Source organism: Rhinolophus ferrumequinum, chromosome 7, assembly GCF_004115265.2.
Source record: "Rhinolophus ferrumequinum isolate MPI-CBG mRhiFer1 chromosome 7, mRhiFer1_v1.p, whole genome shotgun sequence".
Classification (NCBI taxonomy): Eukaryota; Metazoa; Chordata; class Mammalia; order Chiroptera; family Rhinolophidae; genus Rhinolophus; species Rhinolophus ferrumequinum.
In genome coordinates this window covers 581912-601963 of record NC_046290.1, presented here as the reverse complement: position 1 = coordinate 601963, position 20052 = coordinate 581912, and the positions used below count along the sequence as shown (strand labels likewise).

The following is a 20052-nucleotide window of genomic DNA, read 5'->3' as shown; positions in this document are numbered from 1 at the left end:
CTGGGCTCTGCAGGTGGGGGCTTTGTGGGGGGTCCTGTTTGGGGAGGGTGTCCGTAGCTTGCAGCCGGGCCAGGCTGAGATCTGCCAAGGGGTGTATTGCATAGGTGGGAGGCGGGCCCAGGTGTCACCTCAAGTGTGTGTGTGTGTGTGTGTGCGCGCGCGCGCGTGTGCCATCACTGCCCCTCAGGGGTCCCCCACCAGTGGGGGTCCTCCGTCATTGGGGACCCCAGTGGTGGGATCACTGACTGACTCCGTCCACAGGGAGACCTTCCCTCAGCCCTCAGGCCGCTGGTCAGGGGCATGTTTGTTGTTCAAGTGACGTCTTCCCGTCAGGTTTTGCTTTAGGACTGAAACCTTTCAGAGGAGGTGAGCAGTTTCCCCAGGGAATGCTTCATGTCCCTGTCCTCGTGCAAAGTTGGAGCCCATGGGGAAGTGCTAGGTGCATCTGCTGGGCCTCCTCGTGGCAGGAGCCTGATGGAAAGTTCTAGAGTCCTGTTACCCAGCCTTTTCCCCCACAGATAACCTGTGGAGTGCATACACGGACAAAGGGGTGTTTGTGGAGAAGAAGGGCACGCCCTCGGTGCCCGCGCCGGAGGAGAGCAGAGCCAGCGGGCTGCCTTACGTCCTCACTGACATCATGACTTACTTCACCATGCTCGTCGGCATCTACTTCCCCTCCGTGACCGGTGAGGCCAGAGCCGCCACCTCCCTCCCGCAGCTCGTACACCCCAACCCCATGCCCCGTTTTCTTTCCTGTTTGGCACAAGCAACGAGCTCACAGGTCTCTGCTCCTGTCTGTTCTGAGCGGGGAGCTCAGGAAGTTGTGTGTTTAAGTGAGGTTTGTTCCCTGCTCTCCTGCGAGGCCCACAGCTTTGGAAGCTGCATGGTCCATGGAGAAGGCACAGGGTGCTGTTAGCTGGCCCCTAGGAGAGGACATGGAGGGCTGTTAAAGGCCAGGTGCTGCGCCATCCTTCTCCTTGCGAGAGCCAGCTGACCTTCCCGGGTGACCCTTAGTGTATGCACGTTCCCCCTCCCCAAGCACATGTACACACGTCCACGCACTGGGGCGCACGTATGCATACACACACCCTGCTCCTGGAGGCCACCTCCCACCGGGACGGGACACCCCTCAGCCTTCTCCCTGCAGAGCAGGAGCCCTCAGCCCCCACCTGGGCTGGCCTGGCTGAACAAGCAGCCTGGTGTGTCTAGCCCTCTGGTCCCTGCCCGGGTCAGACCCTGGCCTCCCCGGGAGCCTGTCTGCGCTCCATACTATATCTCATCTCTTCCTAAAGCCCTAGTTTAGAGGCGGGGGGGGGAGGCGTTGGCAAGTGTTTTTTTTTTTCCTTCCCTCAAAGCTGGGGTCACCAACTTACCTTGGCTGGTTTGGTTGGGATGTGGCTCTGGCCCCCGAGGTCTTTGTCCTGTACTCCACCCCCCATCTGTTAGTGTGGAATGCGTTTTGGGATGAGGGTGGGCGTGGTGGGTGGAGACATCCTCTGGAAGCGGGTGGTCCCATCATGCAGTGGCAGCATGTCTTTCTGAGCACATTGGTGCATCTGGTCACACCTAGAACAGGCTCACGGGGCGCTGGACGGACCTACCGTCAGTTGGCGTTTCTTTGAACCCAATCGGAATCACTTGTACTTTATGTACCAGATGCAGTGACTCTTGAGGGCGTGGGCAGTGACTTTCGCCCATGTGCCGGAGGATTGAGCCCAGTGCGGAGGTAACGTGGGGAGGCCCCAAGTACTTTAGGCTCCTGTTCTTATAATGCTCTGATCCAGACCTGGCCTTGTGAGGAGGTTGGCATTTGGCAGCATTGTCTTGGGAGTCTCTGACCCCCAGTCACATGGGTCAAGCTGGATCCCAGAGGGGACCCGGCCACGTGGGCTAGCCCGCCTCCCAGAGGGGACCCGGCCACGTGGGTTCGCCCGCCTCCCAGAGGGGACCCGGCCACGTGGGTTCGCCCGCCTCCCAGAGGGGAGTGAGGTAGGACCTGGGTGCATCTGGAGGTCGGCTTTGGTTTTGGCATCAATGGCGAGTGTCTGGTTTGAGCCTCATTCTGGTCTTGCCTGTGACTCAGTTCACGGTGGGGGTGGCTGTCCCTGTGGAGAGCCTAGAGGACATTTGGGGCCTTTCCCCACATGCCCTGCAGCGTCCGTCCCACAGCTGCACAGTGAGGCCCGGCTTGGGGACGCAGGCCCCATGCAGACATCTCTTCCAGCTCATGCCTTTCCAGCCATGGTCCTGGCCATGGTCCTGGCTGTGGTCATCCTAACTCAGCCCCAGAGAGGCCTTGGTCAGCGGGGATGACGTTTTCTAGGTTTGCTCATGTCAGATCGTCTGTTTCCACAGGCATCATGGCGGGCTCGAACCGGTCTGGGGACCTGAGGGATGCCCAGAAGTCGATCCCTACAGGCACCATTCTGGCCATTGTGACCACGTCTTTTATTTGTATCCTTGACGGGGTCAGGGTGTGAGCGGCACAGGCGCTGGGGAAGGACAGCCCCCGGTGCCCCACGTGGCTTGCTGCTGCGCTGGTTCAGGCGAGTTCTGACCACAACATCTGTCTCTTCAAGAGGGACCTGGGCTGGCGTCAACCTCATGCCAGAAAATAAAACACACACCTGGGCGCCACCTTCACAGTCGGTTATGGGATGTGGTATCGTAAATAAACCGTATACAGTAACCACGTTACCACGTGCAACATACAACACATTAGTGACATGTAACTGTGTATCACGGGATAGTCACACACACGTGCACTGGTCACAGTTTCACAAAGCTGTGTGTCACTAGCCTGGAGATGCAGGGAGCCTTTTCTCTCACTGAGGTTCATCCCTTCTAAGTGAGTGAGCCTCTCCAGTCCTGTCCCCAAAGTGGTCATGCTGCAGGCCCAGCATGTCCGCACTGAGCCGAGGCCCGTTCTGTGGACCCAGGGCTCAGCAGTGAGGAAGGTGCCCGAGGGGCCCCGGCAGTGCGCCCAGGGTGGGCCCAGGCCCTGCTGCCAGCGCATGGCAGCCACTGTTTCCTTGACACAAGCTGCAGACCTCTCCTGCATTGTGCTTTTTGGAGCTTGCATTGAAGGCGTGATCTTACGAGATAAGTATGTTGGTTTTTATCTTCAACTTATAGAAATTTCTGGGGTCAGCATCAGTTTTCGTAAATAACTTGAACTTTGAAATGAGATCACCTTGGATTTCACGCTTTGCTTGTGGAGCGGGAAGACCCCACGGCCCTTGCTGAGGTTCTGTTTGGTCTGACCTGAGAGGGATGGCACTCTCTTGCTCCAGCCTGGAGCTGGGGACCACAGAGTCCCCTCGGGCCCCTACAGAGCTAGGGAAACCTCCTGAGAGGGAAACCTCCTGGGCCCTGCTGTTGCTCGCCAACCCTGCTTGCCTCGGGGTGTGAGGGCCCCTGTGGGTCCCTGACAGTGAGTGAGTGTGGCCACACGTACCCTCGGCGGGGCCATAGATTCCCTGCTCCTGAGAAAGGACCCTCAGGGAGGTAGGACACGTTTGTTCATTGGGTGGGGACAGCGTTATGCCCACTCAGAAGCTGGGGAAACCTTTAGTCTTCAGCTGTTTTGAAAGCCCACCCGCCGGCCCCACAGGTTCGGGGAGGCCCTGCAGGGGAATCTTGTCATCGGCATGCTGGCCTGGCCGTCCCCCTGGGTCATCGTCATTGGCTCCTTCTTCTCCACCTGTGGCGCCGGCCTGCAGAGCCTGACGGGGGCGCCACGCCTGCTGCAGGCCATCGCCCGAGATGGCATCGTCCCCTTCCTCCAGGTGAGCACGGCGACCACCCGTAAGCCTCGGCTGCATCTCTGGCTCCCCTTCTGAGTGGGGACCCTCGGGAAGAAACGTGTCTGCAGGTGCCCAGGGTCTGCTCTAGGGCACGGTCCACGTCCCCACCTCCACCCTGGTCTGGTGGAGCAGTTCAGAGGAGCAACGTGAGGCCTCCACGTCCTGTGGGCTGGGCGTCTGTCCGGTCATGGCCCTGTGGGACACTGCCCAGGAATGTCCCACTGTGACGTTGATGCGGCCCACGGTGTCCAATTGGGGCTGAAATGCTCTGGAATGAGCTTGAGGCCGTGACTCTGTCAGTGCCCTGGGGCCGCCATGGCAAACGCCACAGAGCAGGCGGCTGAAGGAACACAGGTTGCGTCTCCTGTCTGGTCCCTCCTGCGGCCTCTCCTTGGCGTGAACACGCCGTCTTCTCCCCGTGTGCGCACAAGACCGTCCCTCTGTGTGTCTGTGTCCTGATCTCTGCTTTTAAGGACACTGGTCATGTTGCCTCAGGGTCCCCCGTAGTGGCCGCATTTAAAGTTCCCTTTAAAGTCCCCAACTCCAAACACAGTCGTGTCCTGAGGTGCTGGGGTCAGGACCTCACCCCCTGAATTTCGGGGACACAACGACCTTTGTGTGCATTGGGCCTCTGGTGCATGGCCGTGACGGGCATGGCACTGCGGCCCCAGCGTCTGTTCTTCTCTCACCTCAGTTTCCTGAAACTGATCCCAGCAGACGCGCGTTTCTTCACCTGTCACGGCTTCTGTCTGTTCGCGCAGGAGGGACGAGGCCATGGAGGGTGCCCTGACCACAGGGACCAGAGTGGATGGCATGGCGCGTGCCGGCCAGGAGGGCGGGCCGTCTGGGGAGGTGGCGTCGGGGTTGGCCGTGGTGTCATGGAGACCCTCCCTCTCCCCTGCGGTTGGACCTCCCAGCCTGGCCACCCACCTGCGTGCCCGTCTCCCTGCAGGTGTTCGGCCACGGGAAGGCCAACGGGGAGCCCACGTGGGCCCTGCTGCTCACGGCCCTCATCTGTGAGATCGGCATCCTCATTGCCTCCCTGGACAGCGTGGCCCCCATCCTGTCCATGTGAGCGGGCGTGTGCAGCGGGGCGTGAGGGGACCGGACCGTGGGACCCGGCTGGCCCGTCTGACCCTGCTGTCGGGCCCTCAGGTTCTTCCTCATGTGCTACATGTTTGTGAACCTGGCTTGCGCTGTGCAGACCCTGCTGCGTACCCCCAACTGGCGCCCGCGCTTCAAGTACTACCACTGGTGAGGCGCCACGGGGGCGGGGGTCCCTGCGGGGACGCTTGCCACTGACGGGCGGTGCTGTTCTGGAGGCGGCTGCTCGGATGCTGGTGGGGCGGGGGGGTGGCCAGCATGTGGGGTGGGTGCCGGCCGCCCCATGACCACACACTTCCGCAGGACACTGTCCTTCCTGGGCATGAGCCTGTGCCTGGCGCTGATGTTCGTCTGCTCCTGGTATTACGCCCTGTGTGCCATGCTCATTGCCAGCTGCATCTACAAGTACATCGAGTACCGCGGGTGAGTGCTGGGGCCGCGGCGCCTGGCTTCTGGGGTCAGCGAAGGCTGTGGCAGCGCAGGGGTCGGCTCCCTCTCCCAGGGCCAGGTGTACAGGGACGTCTGGGCACCTGCACTCAGGTGGGGGTGGGGTCACCGCTGCAGCCCTGGTCCTAGCAGGCAGGGAGCTGCCGTGTCTGCTCTTCACTATTGACTCCACATTTGCTTCAATACAGCATTAGGTTTATCTGTGTTTTAATGTAAAAGCCATCGTTTTTTAGCATATTTCTTATTTTTGGAAAGTAAAACCCACTGATGTGTGATGGATTTCAAAATTTCCAGAAACCACACCGTGGAGGGACAAAGTTGTGGGCAGGAGTAGCACCTCATGGGAACTGCGTCACCACCCACAGTTCCTTCCTGGGTCATCTTCCCTCGCCACCCAGGCCGCCCAGGGGAGGGGGTTGGCGCCTCTGGCCAGGTGGTGGGGTACTGGGGGGTGGGGGGGCATGGCAGGGCCGGTGGATCCCCAGGCAGGCTGCATAAAGCCCCGGCCCAGCCCTCAGGTGGTTTGGAAGGAGGGTCTGGGGGCTATGACTGCTCGTGCTGGCCAGGCCCATGGAGCCATCTGCCCGGGTCACTGCCTGCCTGTCAGAGGGCCCCCCACCACGTCCTGTCCTTCGTGTCCTCCAGTCGGCTCCGACTCTGAGGTCCCACACAGGGTGCCCCCTCCCCTCTCTCAGCCGGCCTGGAAGGCCCCTCCTCTGTCACAGAAGTGCCGAGAGACCCCCAAGTCAGCTTCCTGGGGTGGCTGCAAAGCAGGGCCTCACTGCTGTCCCTTCTGCAGGGCCGAGAAGGAGTGGGGTGATGGCATCAGGGGGCTGTCTTTGAACGCGGCCCGCTACGCGCTGCTGCGCGTGGAGCAGGGTGCCCCCCACACCAAGAACTGGAGGTGAGTGCTCGCAGCCCTCCCCAAACCCCACCCCCGCCCTCTGAATCCACAGAACATCTGTTCCTAAAATCAGACCTGCAGAGAGAAGGCATTCCCCTCCTCGTTAAAAAAAACCACGTCTCAGAAGCACCTTCCCTCAGTCCTGGGCTGCTCAGCCGTGTCTGATCCACTGCCCGGTGCCGGGCTCTGGGCCTGGCCCCGTGGGTGGTGAGGGGGGCGGGGACGAGCTTTCCCAGTGCGGGTTCCGGGGCTGATGGGAGGCCAGTCGTGACAGCCGCAGCCCCTCTTCTCGCTTCTGGGAGGGGGTCGGCGGACGGCTGCCCCTGTGGAAGGGGGAATCTAAGGTGCACCGAGAGCCGCTTGGCCTCCATCCTGCATTTACCTGGAGGTGTTGCCAGGCAGGGAGGGGAGGTGCCTACTGGGGTTCTCGGGCGTGGGGCCCCAGGAGGCGCCTGACTGTTCACCTGTCCCCGTCTTACCTGTCCACCTGTCGGTGAGCATGTGGTGAGTTGCCAGGTAACTGCTGTTCCTGCACAGGCCCCAGGTACTGGTGATGCTGAACCTGGACGCTGAGCAGTGCGTGAAGCACCCCCGCCTGCTGTCCTTCACCACGCAGCTCAAGGCCGGCAAGGGCCTGACCATCGTGGGCTCCGTGCTGGAGGGGACCTACCTGGACAAGCACACGGAGGCCCAGCTGGCCGAGGAGGTGGGTGGGCGTGTGGGCTGGGACTAGAAGACGGCGGGGCTGGGGGCCAGGCCGTTCCGCTGGGCCGCACACGCAGGTCTTCCATGTGCGATGCCCCAGGCACAGTGCTGTGTGCTGTGCCATCAGCCACCCCTAAGACGACCGGAGTGGTCTTTGAATTTGGAATGTGCTGAAGAGCCCCCATGCCCACCCCCAACATGCGATGCTCAGACCTTAAAGAGACAGTGCCAGTTTCGCCCAGGAAGGTGTAGAACCCGGTGCTGAGAGCCATTTAGCCCGAACCCTGGGAAAGTCCTCCCACGGACAGGTTCCTCCAGAGCCCTCGCGGTGGCCCAGCTTCTGTGCTGTTTGCAGCCACGTTCCAGATCTCTGCATGGTGGCCTTAGGTCCCTGTGCCTCCGGTTTGCCTGCTCAGAGGCTCTGAGGTCTTGGCAAGGGGGGAAGGCGTAGTCTAGCCTTTGTATGAGTGTCCTGAGGTGGCCGTAACAAGTGACCACACACGGGGGACCGACGACAACAGGTTTATCTTCTCCCAGTTTTGGGGCCAGAAGTCCAAAATCAAGGTGCCGGGGCACACCCCCTCCCTAGACTCTGGAGGAGCACCCTGCCTGCCTCGTCTGGCTGCGGGGGGCTCCAGGCGTCCCTGGGCTGGTGGCCGCATCACCCCAGCCTCTGCCTCTGGTTATATGGCTTCTCCTGTGTCTCTGTCCTTTTATAATACAAGGACACGTGTCACTGGATCAGGGTCACCTGGGTGATCCAGGAGGGTCTCCCCATCTCCACGTCCCTGTATTAACCCCATCTGCAAAGACCCTTTTTCCAAAGAAGGCCACGTTCCCAGGTTCTCAGGATTAGATCGTGGACATAGCTCTTGGGCCCACCCCTAACCCACCATAATCTGTCCTCTGGCCCCCAAATCCACATGTGCCTTACGTGCCAAGTACGTTCATACCATCCAACTTCCTCCCGAGTCCCAACCCTTTCTGACCGTCCAGAATGTCGTCTAGCTCCCAGCTGCTCAGAGGTCCCAAATCTCATCTTCCATGTCACCTGAACCGGATATTGGTGAGACGGGGGCCAAGTCCACCCTGGAGCAAAATACCCCTGTGCCCAGTCCTGCACACGCAGAAAACAGGTGTCTGCGTTCCCAAGTGTGATGTGGGTAGAGACATTCCCGTTCTAGGGGGCAGACATCCGTGGTGTCGATGGGTCACTGTCCCAAGGGAGTTGAAATCCAGTGGGCAGTCCCGTTCGGTGTAGGGACCTGGGAATGCTTCTCTGTGGCTCCCAGCTCCGCCCAAAAGGCGGCCCGGCCCTGGCTACTGGCTGGTCCACGTGGCCAGTGAGATGACCGTTGCTCACACATGGTGGAGCTCTGATGGAAGGCGTGTTGGTCACTGCATGTCGGGCGTCCCCCCCGCCTGGTGGGGGATGGAGCGGGCAGGAACTGCACACCGCGGGGCGTGTGGTACGTGCCTACTATTTCATCCCTGAACCCGTGAAGTATCACAGTCTTCCTTAGAAAAAGTTAGATTTGACATGTTCTGGTGAGGTTTTGCAGAAACCAGATGTTTAACACAGGCCCTGAAAGGTCCCGGTGAACCGTGGGAGGTTTTGGCACGACGTAGGTCATGTTCAAAGAACAGCGTGGACTTGTGTGCACAGCAATGATGGTTGCCCGTCTCCTGCACACGCACACACACACACACACACAGGCCTGGAGCTCATGCCAGGTCCTGGTGCCCCAAAGGCACCACCTGCCCTGTGCCCCTGGCCTGACTCTGAGGCAGTGACGTCAGGGCGGGGTCTGCCCAGTGACTCCGACCCCCCTTGTGGGGGGTGGTTGGGTGGGGCTGGTACATCGCGCTCCCTCCTGCTCCACGGGAGCTGTGGCGCTGACCCCTGGCCTCTCTGCAGAACATCCGGTCCCTGATGAGTGCTGAGAAGAGCAAAGGCTTCTGCCAGCTGGTGGTGTCCTCCAACCTGCGGGATGGCATGTCCCACCTGATCCAGTCGGCCGGCCTGGGGGGCATGAAGCACAACACGGTGCTCGTGGCCTGGCCAGAGTCCTGGAAGGAGGAGGACAACCCCTCCTCCTGGAGGAACTTTGTCGGTGGGTCGCGTCTCCTCAGGCCCGAGAGCTGCTCCCCAGAGGCCCTCCGGGCCCGGCCACGCTGCTTCACCTAAAAAGAGGCAAAGGCCATTTCAAGGCCTTGAGCCACCCTTTCCTCTTCCCCCTGCCATATCGCCCCGTTTGGCCATCACTGGAGGTGCACAGCTCGGCCACCTGTGCCCGTGTCACCTGTGGAGTTGCAGATGGAGCGAGGGCCCTCCTGGGCCCCGCCCCGGGTGGGGGCTTTGTGGGGACTCTCGCACTGGCTGGTGTCCGGCTGACCCATGTGCTTCCTTTCCACAGACACCGTCCGCGACACCACGGCGGCCCAGCAGGCCCTGCTGGTGGCCAAAAACGTGGACCTATTTCCACAAAACCAGGAGCGCTTCAGCGATGGGAACATCGACGTGTGGTGGATCGTGCACGACGGGGGCCTGCTCATGCTGCTGCCCTTCCTGCTGCGGCAGCACAAGGTGGGCGGGGCGCGCGGGAGGTGGGGTGGGGAGGGGTCATGGGGGAGGCACGTGGGGGTGGCGGCCCTGAGAGCAGGCCCTGGGACCTCATGCAAGGCGCCCCCAGGTGTGGAGGAAGTGCCGGATGCGCATCTTCACGGTGGCCCAGGTGGACGACAACAGCATCCAGATGAAGAAGGACCTGCAGACGTTCCTGTACCACCTCAGGATTAGCGCCGAGGTGGAGGTGGTGGAGATGGTGAGGGCGCCGGCGTGGGCAGGCCCGCGGTCACGTTGTTCAAGTCTGGTGTGGTCTGGCTCTGGGGCGTGTGCAGGGGGAGCTGCTTCCAGCAGGTTCCCGCCACCCGGTGCCACACGGGCCCTGAGCGTGGTTGTCACATGAGGGTGGGCCCTGCTGGTCACCACCCACAGTGCCCCCGATTCAGCATCTCACAGCCTTCCCGCGGCCTCTGTCTCAGGACCATGTACTGTACTTGCTCCTCTGCGCTGTGATGGTTTCTCTTTCTTCATGACCTTGACAGTTTAGAAGGCTCAGGTATTTGGCAGAATGTCCCCCAGCTCAGGTTTTTCTGATGGTTTTCTCGTGGCGGACTGGACTTGGTTTATGGAGAACCTCAGGGGGGCGCGCCCTCCCCAGTGTGTCCTGTGAGGGGCCGTGACATTCCACCCCTCATAGGACCTGTGGCCTCTGCTGTGAAGTCGCAGTGGTTTCTTCTCCAGACTCTGCTCTGGAAGCGTGTCCCCGAGTCTCCAGGGTGCAGGAGGGGGACTGAGCTGTCGGGATCTCCACGTGTGTCAGTGCGTCTGTGTGTGTGTCTCTCACACTCCTTTGCACTTTGGGCTGTTCACCACACTCTTCGTTGTGTTGCTCGCACTGCCCGGCTTTGGCTGTGGGGCGTCTTCTGGTGGCTCCTGCGTCCCTTTGCTGTTCCCCATCCTGTAACCATCCATCGGCTTTTGCTGTCCATGTTCAGGAATCTCATACAATTTTAAATTATCTGAAGCCAAATGGAATTAAGGTGCAAATGGTTTTGCCCCCGTTTGAGGAGGGTACTGAGGTGTGCGGTCAGTGTCACAATTTTGCAAGAACTAGTTATTTCCAAGCCACTGGTCTTACTCAGCTTTCCAAGTGTGTAGCTGGCGCCGTGTATTGAACGATAACGTCGTTCAAATCTACAGCCCTCCTTGATCTCACTCACGATTGCTAATTAGGTTCAAGTAGAAAGCGTCTGTGGCGTTCCAGTCTGTGGCGTTACGGACATAGTGGTGGTTTCTTTGTGAGAGTGAGTGAGAGCCGGCCTCCTGCCCTCAGCTGCCCTGCTGGCTCTCCTGTCGCAGGAGATGGGTCCTGTGAGGAGAAGATCTCAGCCAAGTTAGGTCCTTCCGTCGGGGTGTGTGAAGGGTCCCGCCTTCCCCTCCTGTGGTGTCTGGGTTCCTCTCAAGGCTGGCCTCCCCCTCAGGGCACCGCAGGACACAGACACACCGGATGCTGTGTCACGTGGCCTCACAGAGAGCCAGGGGCCGGGGTGTCACCTGCAGCCCCACGCTTGGGGCTCTAGAGTCCTCAGGAGGCAGAGACCCACAGGGAGCCCGAGGGCCATGGGCTGGGGGAGACGGGAGGCCAGTGGCCAGAGGCTAAAATTGAACCATAAAGAATCAGGGCCACTGATAAGGAAGGTCCTTCCGGCCGGCAAGATTCAGAAAAGCCCGACGGCGGCTTTGCTGAGACTTTTCTCTAAAATGAGGAGATATCATTGAGGGCACCAGGGAAGTAAGAATAAATGGGCTTTCAGTGAATGGACTCAGAGCGCCTGAGCCAAAGCCCTCACTGTGAGTGAGGGTCGGCGCGTCCCGGCCGTCCGCGGCCGGCCGGCCTCAAGGTCTTGCCTCCTGGATGCTGATGTTGCAGCCTTAAGTACTAGAAATGGGGGCTTTTTTTTTTCTGTACGTGGTATGATTTACATACCGGGAAAACCCAAGGAAATAAACATTTTATTCAGTAAAATTTAGTAGAGTGAGCTGATACAAAAATAACACGTAAAAGTTAATTTTACCGCCTAGTGACTCACGAGAAAGTGTCAGGGTTTCCCAGCTCAGGGGGCTGCCGGGCGGGCATAGAGCTCCACGGCGGTCCGGTGGGCGGCATTCCCAGGGCTGAGGGGTGTGCACGTGGGGACCACAAATCCCGCCCAGGGCCAGGGGGGACCCAGTGTCACCCACTGAGGGACAGGCCAGGTCAGGAGAGGACTGAGCTCTGGTCAGCGGGCGAATGACAGCTGTCCCCTGCACCGGCAGCCGGCTCTCCTGGGCACAGAGCGCAACTCCTGTTACTTCTGAGCTTGTCCCTCACACGGCTGTGTGCTCGCAGCTCAGCTGCTGCTGGTTTTCTTCGTCACGGCGGCTCGTGCATTAGTGAGCGTGGGCGCTAGGAAGGGCCATGCGTGGAGGGGGGAGTGTGTTTAGTTGTGAGGGCTGTCGCACACTCACACGCTTCTGCACACACGCTCACATGGTCACCCACATACGTGCTCATACCCACTCATGCACACATGCACACAGGAGCACGCCTGTGCTCACACACGCTCACCCTCCCAGGGGAGGAGGGAGGAGCCCGGCAGCCCGTTTTTGAGCAGCTGCCCAGACACCGCGTAAAGCAGGTGATGTGGTGAAAACACAGTGTTTTGCACATTGACTGACTTCTGTGCCCTGGAACCTTCCAGGGTGAGAGCGACATCTCCGCGTTCACCTATGAGAAGACGCTACTCATGGAGCAGAGGTCGCAAATGGTGAAGCAGATGCAGCTCTCCAAGACCGAGCGGGAGAGGGAGGTGCGTGGGGGCGCGGCACCCTGCGGCGGGGGCGGGAGGCGGCACAGGTGATGGCGCAGGACCCTTTGCTCCCCGGCCCCACGGGGCTGTCGGGACCGGGGTCTCTGTCGTCACCTTGAGCCTGTCCCGACAGCCCTGGTTTTGTGAACGGCCGGTGGCCTTCTACCTCCTCACCCGTGATCACTGCCCTCACCAGCCTCTGGGCCCCGTCCGGGCCGGGCCAGGGCCTGTGTCACGCCAGTCCCACACATGCAGGCTATTTCAGACCGGCCCCAGCTGTGCACAGCCCCTCCTCTCCTGCGTCATCTCCGGCTCGAACCCCCACGGCCACCCTCCTGCCCCTCCACCCTCCAGCCAGCAGCCAGGGAGCCTCCAAGAGCTGACTTGTTAACCCCTCCCCAGGCTCCGAGGCCCAGCAGCCCGGCACGGCCCTGCCCTGAGCCCCTCGTCCCCACAGGCCTCCCCGACCTCCCTCTGGCTGTCGGTCAGCACCGCCTTTGCCCACAGGCGTCCCGGTGCTTTGTGTAACCACGTCTCCCTCCTCCCACACCCATCCCCAAACTCCATGGTTCTTACCGCCCACCCCAAACAGGGACTCCCTGCTGGGCCCACTGCTGTTGATGGATGGGTGGGTGGAGGGGTGACTGTCCCCTTGAGTCAACATGGAGGTCTGGGTCTTCTCAGTGGCTTTCAGAGGCACAGCAGGAGGAGAGAGAGAAGGAAGCGATGAGTTTGATCTGGAAGCCCAAGAGGAAGGGGGACTGACCAGGGGTGGGGGCGGCTCTGGGGTCCCATGGGGGAGGCTGTCAGGGATCCTCAGGTCCGGCTGGTCGCGAAGCCCTGTTGGTTCTATGGGCCAGCAGCGTCTTTTCCTGCCCGTGCTTGTCGCCTCCCGGCGGGACTTGGGAGACCTGCTGTGGTGAGTCCCGTTGCTGCCCCTGCCCTCCCACCAGGCTCAGCTCATCCACGACCGGAACACTGCGTCCCATTCTGTGGTAGCCGCCAGGACCCAAGCCCCACCCACGCCGGACAAGGTGCAGATGACCTGGACAAAAGAGAAGCTGATCGCCGAGAAGTACAAAAACAAAGACGTCGGCATCTCCGGGTTCAAAGATCTCTTCAGCTTGAAGCCGTGAGTGTCGGCCCGTGGGCCCCGGTGGCAGGTCCTGGCTGCACTGAGCCAACCCCCTTCCCTGCCTGTCACAGCAACACACAGCTGCAAGCTGGCAGGCCTGGGAGGGTAGGGGACCTGCCCAAGGGCCACACTCCTTTCAGGGCCAGCTAGCCGGGCCCTGGCTGTGTCAGTCGTGAAGCCGGCCTGTCTGAGCTCTTGGTGGGTCTCACAGCAGCTAGACGTTAGGGCTCCTAGATGGATCGGGACTCCCAGCTTGGCCCCCGCTGATGGCCAGGCTGCCCGCCAGGGCCAGCAGCCTGTCCCCCTGCCTTGGCTTCCATCCGTGCTGTTGAGCTGAGAAGCCCCTAGGCTGGCAGAGGGGCCCATGGGTGGCACGGCGTGACTGCGCCCAGGGAGGGGGCTGGGTTGAGTCCTAGTTGCACAGCCCTGGGTCCTGGGACAGGACAGCAGCGTGGCTTCTCCTGGGGTCTTCAGTGACCTAGACCCTAAAGCCCGGGTTGTCAGAAAGGGACCGGGGGCTTTCTGGGGCCCCAGGGGTGAGACCCTCCTCGTGGAGAAGGACCAAGGTAGGCCAGGAAAGGGCCGCAGGGTGGGCCCGTGGTGAAGTGTGCGTCGCGGTCACTGAAGTAACGTGCTTTTTGTTTTCTCTCCCATGTAGAGAATGGGGAAACCTGTAAGTCACTCGTGTGGTTTAGGACACCTCTTAGCCTGCTTGCTGCTCATGCCCGCCCGTCGCGAAGCGTGTGTGCATGATTGCGTGTGCACGTGTCCTGTGATGCATGCGTGTCCGTGTGCAGGCAGAGCTTGCCCGCACGGCTGTGGCTCTCAGTTTAGTTGCTGTTTAGTTGGCTCTCCTTGGTTCAGAGCGGCTCATGGCACATCCGTGAGGTTCGTTCTGTAAACACCCCATGAGAGCGGAGATCGAGCGGCGGGTCCTGAGCCGCTCTGACTGGAGAGCGTGTGCTTCCGTCACAGCTGGTTGATTTCTTCCACATCCCTCGGTCGAGGCGTTTTGATAGAAAGTCAGCTCTGCAGGGCCAGCATCTCCTGTGTCCCCTGGCCTGGAGGACACGCCGTCCTTTAACCTCCGTGTGAAAGGGGATGTGGATGAATTCTGTGTGCGGTCAGGCTGGGGCTTAGTCCCACGGCCAGGGGGCCAGGGGCGATGGCCAGGCCGGCCCGCGGGGGGCGGGACCCTGAGGTTGCTGCTGGTCCATCCATCCCTCCCCCTGTCCCCAGACTAGGGCAGTGCTGGGGACCAGTGGCTGCACTTCCTTTTTTGGTCCCCAAGCCTGAGTTAGTCACACACCGAGGACACAGGACAGTGCTGATTCATTGAGGGAGCAAACGGATGGACGTGTCGAGAGACTGTGCTGGGGGCGCATACTTTCTGCTGTTTTTCCATAAGTTTAAAAAGTACCCCCGCCATAAAGTTTGTAAGTTAAACAAAAACATGTAGACACAGGAATAGGGTCTCTCCCTAAACCATGGGCCGACGGAGAACCCCTGCTCCCACAGGCCAGGAGGGCTCAGGTCGGGCTGCACACACCTGTACCCCCAACCCCTGAATTGAGCAGGGTTGGAGTTTAGACGCTTGCAGGCGGGGAAACTCAGAAGAAAGTGACCCAGGAAGAGGCTGTTTCATGCCCTGAACAAAGTATGCAGACAGACGTTGCCCAGGGCCTACTCCCATCTGCCCCTTTCGTGGCTAGGCTGAGGGAAGCTTCTGGAAGGTGGGGAGGTCAGCCCACACCTGACATGCGTGATGCTGGGGTGTGTTGTGCAGTCTCCCTCTGTTTCCTCTGTCCTCCTCCGAGGCCACCGGGAGCCAGGGACCAGAATGCGCAGTTTGCCCCAGGGGCCCCCACCTCCATCTCCAGCTCCCAGCCTCCAGACCCTGTTGCGAAGCTTTTCTCCCTGTGGCAGAGTCTGCATGTTTCTGATTCATGGCCGGCTGTTAGTTTCTGCACCTCTGACCCCAATGGGGGCTCATCGCCCGGGAACCACGGGCTCTTCCAGACCCAAACGTCCGATTTTATGATGATGTGTGTTCTCAAACTCTTCATCTTAAGAGATCCTTTAATGGCTCACACGTGTTCTGGAGTTGTTGCTCCTCAGGCACACTGCTGATTCTGGTCTCTCCAGGTGGCTCATTCAGGGTTCTCACGAGGAAAGATCCCCGTTGTGCCACAGACAGAGACCCAATCTCTAATTTTATCAGACAGAATTGGAGGGCAAAAATAAAGGGTCCGGGTCCCTGTTTCCTTCTGGTGATTGGTGGTGATTACCGGATTTATTTGTCTTAAGGGTGGAGTTGACCGAAGGGTGTGGCCTTGGCATCTGTCCTGCAGGCCTTTCTCTGAGCCCTCGTGTGCAGCCTCTGTCAGGCCTGTCCCTCTTGTGTCTGGGGCACGGGGGACCTTGTAGAAGGGCTGGCCATGGATTTCCCGTGTGTGACCCCAGAGTCGGCAGTGGGCTGGAGCTTCCCGCACAGGGAGATGCAAATGCTTGGAGGTGGGCGGGTTCCTAGACTTCCACCTGCAGGTGCTTCCTGGAGCGCAGTCCCCGAGGTGGGAGCCAGGGCGGAGGGGTCTGCGGGTTCCGAGTACCTGGGTCTCAGTCTCCTCGATTGTGCTTGGCTGGGGCCTTCTCCTGGGGGCCACTGCTACACTCAGGCTGCCCGAGACACTGGCACGCAGCCCAGTGGGCGCTGAGCCCACTGCGGGGCTTGGAGAGCAGGTGGTCATTGAGGGCGAGGGCCATGTCTGGGGCCCTGGGCACTGCCAGCTCTTGACTTTCAGCCGTAGCCGAGAGCTAGGGGGCCCCTTGGGGGCCGCATCTCAGCCAGGATATCCGGCTCTTGTCACAGGACTTCAGACCACAGGGTGGTGGGATCCGGGTGGAGGGACCTGGTTCCTCACCATCTCTGGGGTCTCTTCAGACCCCATCCTGTGTGAGCGAGCGGCTGCTGTGTGCACGAGGTTTAGTGGACTCACGACAGGCAGGGTCCGGCCCCAACACCGGGGTTCCAGGCGGAAGCAGCTCAGAGCCGGTGCTCGTGTGAGCACCTTTCTGTGCCCGGACAGCGAGCTCGCCGCCAAAGCCCTCGTTCGCCTGTGTGGACAGCTGCTCGTAGACTAGAAGCTTGGCAGCAGTAGTAGTGCCGAGTGTGAAGCATTTGGAGGCTGTGGCCCTCAGCTGCTAAACAGTCCCCTCGGTTCCCGTCACGATTGTCCCGTGGGGCCTTTGGGGCGATGATTCCATGAGAACCTGGATTGGCTTTCTCCCAGCCCTGGGCAGTGGAGTGACGTGGGCAGGGTGGGTTCAGACCCAGCTGGTGCCCAGCCCCACAGTCGGGGTGCAGAGCGACTGTCTTTCCCCACAGGAACCAGTCAAATGTCAGGAGGATGCACACGGCCGTGAAGCTCAACGGGGTCGTCCTGAACAAGTCCCAGGACGCCCAGCTGGTTCTGCTGAACATGCCCGGCCCCCCCAGAAACCGGCAAGGGGACGAGAACTGTATCCTTTTCTGGGCGCTGCCCTGGGGGGCGGGTGACCTGGGCGTTGGGCTCTGAGCATCCACCTGGCTGACTCCTGTCCTTGCATTTGCCGCGGCCCCATGGGGCACGTGTGTGTGACTCCATCTCTGGGACTAGCTGAGCTTGGGGCGACCGGGTCCACGGGGCGTCTGCTGAAGGTCCGCTCGGAGCCTTTGCAGCACCTCTCCTCCAGGCCCCCTTAATCACCTTTCTGTTCATCAAGCCCGTGTCCCCACAAGGGGGCCCAAGGCCCCTCCTGGTGGGTGAGGGTGTCCAGCATGGAGTGGGAGGCTGTGACCTCAGGTCACACGTACTAGGCATGACCTCAGAGTTCACAGGTCAGCCCTGTCCCCAACTGGGCTCCCAGCCCCCAAATGTGCATCAGCCACCCCGTGCTGCGTGGGGCGGGTCCCCACACAGGCTCCTGGCTGCCTAGTGATGTGTAGCTAGGGGACCATCCTTCAGGGTTCAGCCCCGCCCTCCCCTGGGGGATCAAGGGGCAGGTAGAGAGATCAGCAGCCAGGTTGTCAGGTTTAAGCCTCAAACTGCCCACAGCTTTAGGGACTTAACGCTTTGATGACCAGGGCTTGCAGGCCTGTCTGGGTGTCTTGGGCTGTGGACACGTCTGCCAGGCACATTGCTCCCATGTGTCTGTACCCAGAGCCCAACGTGGGGTGGGGTCCCCTCTGGGTTCCTGGTCAGGTGGGGGGCCTTGTGTTGGGTGGGGTCGGTGCTGCAGGCTGTTTGCCGGGGCCCCTGCCCTGGGCCCACCCCACCCTGGGGGCCTGGCCCTCCCTGACTCCATCCTCATCCTCTTCCTCAAACCGAGTCCTAACGACACGGGACCCTAAGTCAGTCGCTCTCTTCAAGCTTTGGGCTGCATGTCCGGCGGATTAGCTGTGGCCTTAACCTTCTGCCCCAGATATGGAGTTCCTCGAGGTCCTGACCGAGGGGCTCCACAGGGTGCTTCTGGTCAGGGGCAGCGGCCGGGAGGTGGTCACCATCTACTCCTAGCACCCGGCCGCTCCGGGAGCGTGTGGGGCGGCCTGGGGGCCGTGCCACGCGCACACTGCCCCTGGCCTGACCTGCTGGCGTGGTTTGCTACAGAAGTTTCTAGAATACCACCGGGCTCTCCAGTCCAGGCTGAGAGCCAGTGCATGACTGAAAAGGTTTCCTCGAGTCAGGGGGAGATGGCATGCCCTGTGTGCTCCGTGTGCCCTGAGGGGACCCGGGTGACCGGGACACAGCTGTCCGTCTCGTGACGGCCATGCACTCAGCCTCGGGATTGTAGAATTAAGTCTCCTTGGCTGTACCTACCCAGTCTGTTGTGGCAGTCACATGTCCGTTCTGACCCTTGGGCCACTAGGGTCCGTTTATGAAGGTGAGAGGTCAGCCCCAGTGAGGGCTCAGTAACGGTTCCTCGGTCAGCCCCCAGCTGTCTGTTCCTTTGAATATCCTTGTGTGTGTGTTTCCCTAAATAAAGGCAGAAAACCGAGCTCTGCCCACACCCTCGTCCCCAGGCTCAGCCGGTGGCCTTGGTCAGGTGCCCACCTGGTTGGGGACATCTGGGAAGGGAACCCAGTTGATGGGGAACACGGGGTGGGTCACCCAGCTGGGTTTGTGCTCCAGATGGGGGCCTGCCAGCCGGCTGTGTTCTTTCCCGAGCCGCGGCCGGTCCTTCCCAGCGGCGTGGCCTTGGGGGTGTGGAACGAGAGCTCTCCCCACCTCCAGAACCACACGCACACCGCACCGTCCCACGTGACTCGCACTCGATCCTTTGGCCTCCGTGTCCCCACTTCATGTCCGGGGGCAGCGGGGGCGCGCAGGGCACTGAGCTGTCTGCCTGAAGCTTGTGTCTGTCCCACCGCAGGTAACGGGCAGTGACAGCCTTTTAGGGCAGGCTTTGCACTTGACCTTGTGGTCTTTGTGCTGGTGATCGTGGACACATGCAGTTGAGCTGCCGTAACGGTGCCCCACTTTCTGTTGGGCTGATTTACTTGTCTAAACACCTCGGTGTGTCAGTGCTAATAAAGTCCACGAAGACCGTCTCTGTGCACGAGGCCTGAACGGCCTTGCCCTTGGCCTTCTCTGGCCTCCATGGGCATTTCAGGAGTTGGCTCGGGCCACGGATTTCCTGTGGGGCGAAGGTTAAGTGTGTGCTTCCAAACGTTTCTGAGGAGCCAGCATCGCGGTCACAGTGACCACTGGCCAGAGCGTGTGCCAAGCAGCCGCGGCTGGGCTGGGGGTGGGGGTCGGCACGTCTTCCGGTCCTGGTTCAGCACGGAGTTGGTCGGGACCGGCTCACTGGCGGCGTGTCTGTGCCTGCCCACCGTGTCTGTGGTCTCAGCACCACGCAGCCTTTCCACACTGACCTTTGTGTAACTAACTGCAGCCAGTTAAGGTGGATTTCATGTTTTCCTTTTACAGGTTATTTGTATGATTTTTGTTCGTAGAAGAATAAAATGCTTTAAAATCTGAGCATGTTGAAGGATCTCATGGGCCTTATTCAGCATAAAAATCAGACAGTTGCAGAAAATGCCCCCGTGCCTTTGTTCTCTTGGAGGAGTTTGCTGAAACGACCCTATAAGTGGAATCAGCAAAGAAAATCTGTGATTAGAGGGGACCCTTTAATTATTGTAACACACAGGCTCACACAGAGCGCACCCCAAGGTGGCCACACCCCCAGGTGTGGGTGAACCAAGGGAAGGGAGGACAAGTGTTGAGAATGTGGCGAAATCAGAACCCTCTGGTGGCGCGGCTGGAACGTGAGGAGTGGCCGCTGTGGAAATAGTTGCAGCTCCCGACGTGCTCAGCTGCCATGGGACCCAGCAGTTCTGCTCCTGGGTGTTCGCCCAGAGAAGTGTTCGGCCACATAAACTTGCACACGCATGTTCATGGCAGCGTCGTCACACCAGCCAAAACGTGGGAACAGCCCAGACACCCAGCAGTTGATAAGCGGCTGAACAGTAAACACTGGGATATGATTCAGTCATTCTG

At 60.5% G+C, this 20052-nt stretch overlaps 1 protein-coding gene across 9 annotated transcripts in view; it reads left to right on the top strand.

The window, feature by feature from the left end:
• SLC12A7 (solute carrier family 12 member 7) overlaps positions 1-19533 on the top strand; it is a 79553-nt gene extending 60020 nt beyond the window's left edge. For 7 of the 9 annotated variants that reach the window (XM_033110335.1, XM_033110334.1, XM_033110337.1 and 4 more), the window contains exons 9-25: positions 519-686; positions 2356-2454; positions 3049-3106; positions 3614-3788; positions 4759-4877; positions 4962-5060; positions 5214-5333; positions 6157-6261; positions 6799-6967; positions 8885-9080; positions 9384-9553; positions 9660-9791; positions 12274-12381; positions 13335-13513; positions 14175-14189; positions 16902-17035; positions 17978-19533. In XM_033110335.1, coding sequence (XP_032966226.1) covers positions 519-686; positions 2356-2454; positions 3049-3106; positions 3614-3788; positions 4759-4877; positions 4962-5060; positions 5214-5333; positions 6157-6261; positions 6799-6967; positions 8885-9080; positions 9384-9553; positions 9660-9791; positions 12274-12381; positions 13335-13513; positions 14175-14189; positions 16902-17035; positions 17978-18069 — 2138 coding nt within the window. In that variant the 3' untranslated portion in view covers positions 18070-19533. The remainder of the gene's footprint in view (positions 1-518; positions 687-2355; positions 2455-3048; positions 3107-3613; positions 3789-4758; positions 4878-4961; positions 5061-5213; positions 5334-6156; positions 6262-6798; positions 6968-8884; positions 9081-9383; positions 9554-9659; positions 9792-12273; positions 12382-13334; positions 13514-14174; positions 14190-16901; positions 17036-17977) is intronic. The other 2 variants (XM_033110338.1, XM_033110339.1) reach the window with 1 other exon arrangement.
• Positions 19534-20052: the final 519 nt, after the last annotated feature.